Source organism: Gossypium hirsutum, chromosome D08 (assembly GCF_007990345.1).
Source record: "Gossypium hirsutum isolate 1008001.06 chromosome D08, Gossypium_hirsutum_v2.1, whole genome shotgun sequence".
In the NCBI taxonomy this organism is placed as follows: domain Eukaryota; kingdom Viridiplantae; phylum Streptophyta; class Magnoliopsida; order Malvales; family Malvaceae; genus Gossypium; species Gossypium hirsutum.
In genome coordinates this window covers 4,406,354-4,410,755 of record NC_053444.1, presented here as the reverse complement: position 1 = coordinate 4,410,755, position 4,402 = coordinate 4,406,354, and the positions used below count along the sequence as shown (strand labels likewise).

Below are 4,402 nucleotides of genomic sequence, written 5' to 3'. Positions count from 1 at the left end.
TTTTTAGAAATTAAATATTTTTATAAGAAATTTAAAATTGGTAAAGATTCAGCAATTTTGTTAAAATATTTTAATATTATATAAAACTTTAATAATTTTATGGGTAAACTACACTCAGGGTCACTAAGCCATTAATAAGTTTATATTTTGGTCACTCAACTTCAAAAAGTTATAAAATGATCACAAAACTATTAAAAAGTTTTCATTTAAGTCATTGGATAGTTAAAATAATTTATTGTATGGCCTTCTTTGTTCGCATTTTTTGCACAGGTAAAAAGCTCTAATTCTCTTCTATATTTTAGATTTTTTTGCATGAAATAATGAATTTACGAATTAAAATTTATAACAGTTTTTTTTCGATTTTCAATATCGATCGTGAAATCGACTTGAACTTAAAATATATTCTTATTGATAGATACTAATCCTTCAGAATTTTTTTAAAAATTTTAATAAAATCTTTCTGATAAATTAAATGAAACCTTTCGTGTAAACTTTTATTGCCTTAGCTCACAGCGGGCAGAACTCCAGGCCTTGGAATTTTCCTATACAAATGCAACAATTGCTAGTCTACTGAAAATCATGCCGATTGTGATTCTCTGAACGTAGCGCTAATTTCACACTCACTTTCTTCACCATTTCGCTCCCCCATGGAGCACGAAGACCCTCGAAACGGTGAGTCGCCTCACCGCAGCTCCAAAAAACCCAAGTTTTCTTCCAATTACATACCGGAATCCGAAATCCGAGACGAGTTCTCTCACCACCAACCACGTGTCGCTCGTATCAATAACGGGAGTTTCGGTAGCTGCCCCGGTTCGGTTCTTGCTGCCCAACGCCGGTGGCAGCTCCAGTTCCTCCGACAACCTGATGCCTTTTACTTTAATACCCTCCGTAATGGAATAACGGCGTCGCGGATGATCATAAAGGACCTCATCAACGCCGACCACGTCGACGAGGTCTCCCTTGTTGATAACGCGACAACCGCCGCCGCCATCGTCCTCCAACAGATTGGTCATAGTTTCGCCGAAGGGAAGTTCAAGAAAAGCGACACTGTTTTGATGTTGCACTGTGCGTTTCAAGCCGTTAAGAAATCAATCCAGGCCTACGTAACACGTGCTGGTGGCTCCGTCGTCGAGGTACGGCTACCGTTCCCGGTAAATTCAGAGGAAGAAATCATTTCCGAGTTCAAACAATCAATCACAGAAGGAAAATCAAACGGTAGGAAGATAAGGTTAGCGATTATTGATCATATTACGTCAATGCCATCCGTTGTTATTCCGGTAAAAGAATTAGTTAGGGTTTGTAGAGAGGAAGGAATAGATCAGGTTTTTGTAGACGCGGCACACGCGATAGGGAGCTTGAAAGTAGCTGTTAAAGAAATTGGAGCTGATTTTTATGTTAGCAATTTACATAAATGGTTTTTTTGCCCGCCTTCTGTAGCGTTTTTACATTGTAAGAAAGCGAATGCATCATCTGATGTGCATCACCCTGTTGTTTCACATGAATATGGGAACGGATTGCCAATAGAGAGTTCATGGATAGGGACTAGGGATTACAGTTCTCAGCTCGTGATTCCTGCGGTTTTAGAGTTTGTGAACCGGTTTGAAGGTGGGATTGAGGGGATAATGGAGAGGAACCATGAACAGGTGGTGAAGATGGGGAAGATGTTGGCAGAGTCTTGGGGGACAAATTTAGGGTCGCCCCCGGAGATGTGTATGGCGATGATTATGGTCGGTTTGCCTTCAAGGTTGTGTCTTAATAGTGAAGAGGATGCTTCGAGGTTGAGGTCTTATTTACGGGATTGTCATGAGGTTGAAGTTCCAATTTTTTATCAAGTTCCAAAGGATGGGGAGGATGGAGTTAGGGATAATGATGGGTGTATTACAGGATATGTGAGAATCTCTCATCAGGTTTATAATACATTAGACGATTACGAGAAATTGCGGGATGCTATTAATCAAATGGTTAAGGATGGGAAAACTTGCAAAATGCTTTGTATAGAATAAAGAGGTAAGGTTTCTAACTTTGTTGCTTGTATCTTGTTTTTTTTTTGTTTGCTTAAGCTGATTGTCATTACCACTTACGGATAATTTGAACATATATAATGTTGAAACTTAAGACCCAACTGCTATTGATTTATTGTGTTCCTTTAGAAAGATAGTCCTATGCTCTAACTCTATTACTAGGGAAAGAAACAATATTATTATTCTTCAATGCCATGATGCGGATCTTTTGTTTCTGAAATTATTGTGATTCTAGTTTATAATTTCATCATGGGGGAGCTTATAGAATCAATTAGAATCGTTTCTCTGTAAGATATTTTGTTCATATTGTCATACTAACGAAAGAATGGAGTTAGATTAATAGTAGTAACTGATAATACATATAGTGATGCCATTTGTGAAAGTACTGCCGGTACCAACACTTGGTAGTTCCGGGAACCAATATTGATGGGAGATGAAAAGGAGAGGAATAAAGGGGAACTGAGACAGTTGATAGGAACAATTCCTGATCTATAGATTATGCTTCAGATACAATAGCACCTTAAAAACTAGTTTTTGATCAATTATGTTTATTCTAATCCAGAAGATCATTTCATACCTTAATTTTCTTGTATTTTCACTTGGCAGATAGTCATCAAAGATTGGAGCAGCCTTCAATGGAATAGCATCTGTGTTTTGACAGCTCTCAGATGCATGTGGCTTCTCGTAGTTTTTAGAGAACCAAAAAATGGGGAAAGAGCGGCAAACAAGAAATGGGTTACATGTGCTTTTCGGAACTGCAAAAACCATCAGTAAGAACCATTGACCGATGTAGTCCAACATGTCAGCATTTTTTTTAACATTTAACCTGCTTTCATAAGTGTTTGAATTTGTATGTGGTTGTAGTAACCAGTGTATCCTTAGCTGAAGTAAATTTCTTAAGGCGAACATGTCTAGAATTTATCGAGGCTTGATCAGTTTTTCACCTGTTATCCCCCAAAACATTGCCAAAATCCTATAGGATGTTCTCAATTAAGAACAGAGCAAATAATTAAGATTTAAAACACAATTTTATTGCTGAGAATACAGAAAAATAAGATGGATATCTTACTTCTACATTAGTAGTAGCAGAAATATTAGCTAAGATGCACAAGAAATCAGTGAAAGTACCATAGAGGCTCTTGTACTAAGAGTCAGATTGCATTTTGTCTCTTTTACTAAAAAAAATAGACAAATTAGTCCTTGTACGTTAGATTAAATAGTAAGCTAGTCCTTACTATTAAAAATTTCATTCATTTCTACCATTAAAAAGTGGCGTTGCTAATAGATTAACCAAACAGTTACAAGGGGCATGCCATGTGTGCCTCATTTTGACATACGATGACCAATTCTTAACAGTAGAAATGGATGAAATTTTTATCAGGAAGACCAGTTTACTACTTGATCTAATGTATAAGGATTAATTTGTCTATTTTTTGAGCAGAAAGGGATAAAATACAATCCGACTCTAAGTACAATGGCCTTTATGTTACTTTTACCCAATAAATCTTTACTCTATACAGACATTATATTTATAAATATATGGCTATACATCTTACTCCAGTCGCTCTCGCCACTTAAAAGCTTTCCAAACTCTATAACTTTGGCCCTCACGAATTTTCCATAGTCACGGTTTGGCCACCACCAGGTCATCATTCTAGTGGTACCAGTGGTCAAATTCGGACAATGCGCAGCCAGCCTTGAACATTTATATATGTTGTGTGCCACTTGCTATCTTTACAACAATCAGTCATTTTTCAGGTTGCGCTGGTGAAGGGTTTTTCCCTTTAATCTTGCCACTAGGTCTACAGTCGTTTAGGCTTGTGCAGTAAACTTAAAGCAAAATATGATCTTAGCAGCGAGTAATTTAAAAGAACAGTATTTCAAAATGAAATTAGGACAAATATGTGGACGGCTAAAATTGAAGACTTATGAACTATGATAGGGTATGGAGCTGATATAAATTAAGAGTATACCAGTCTTTTTTACCACATCTTTGTTTTGTGGTTTCCGGCCTTAGAACTCGGTAATGTTGATGATGCTGGTGCAGGGGTTTCTGGTTGTTGGTGTTGAGGCTGAAAAGAAAATGGGGTTGGTGAGTTTTCGTATGCTGAATAAAGCCCCATTGGCTCACTACTGGGTAACTTATGAACAGCAAAGTGTCCTTTTACACTTTCCTTTGTCATATACTGCAAAAACAAAATACCAGGACCAAGTAAATGTGGCTATCTGCTAAATCAAGACACACCCCACTGATTTATTTCTTTAAATTGCTTTCAAGGAAACTGCTGAAGCTGAATCTTCCCATCGAATTCGGTTGGAAGTTCCAATGCCACTATGAAAAATTACGAAAAGAGAAAATAGGTTTTTAACTCGAATGTTAC

General features: G+C 37.2%; 1 protein-coding gene across 1 annotated transcript; it reads left to right on the top strand.

Moving 5' to 3' along the window:
* Nucleotides 1-433: 433 nt before the first annotated feature.
* Nucleotides 434-2,964, top strand: LOC121220212 (L-cysteine desulfhydrase). The gene is made up of 2 exons (XM_041099584.1): nt 434-2,007; nt 2,628-2,964. Exon 1 carries the CDS (start codon nt 648-650, stop codon nt 2,001-2,003), a length of 1,356 nt encoding a protein of 451 aa, XP_040955518.1. The 5' UTR covers nt 434-647; the 3' UTR covers nt 2,004-2,007; nt 2,628-2,964.
* The last annotated feature ends 1,438 nt before the right edge of the window (nt 2,965-4,402 follow it).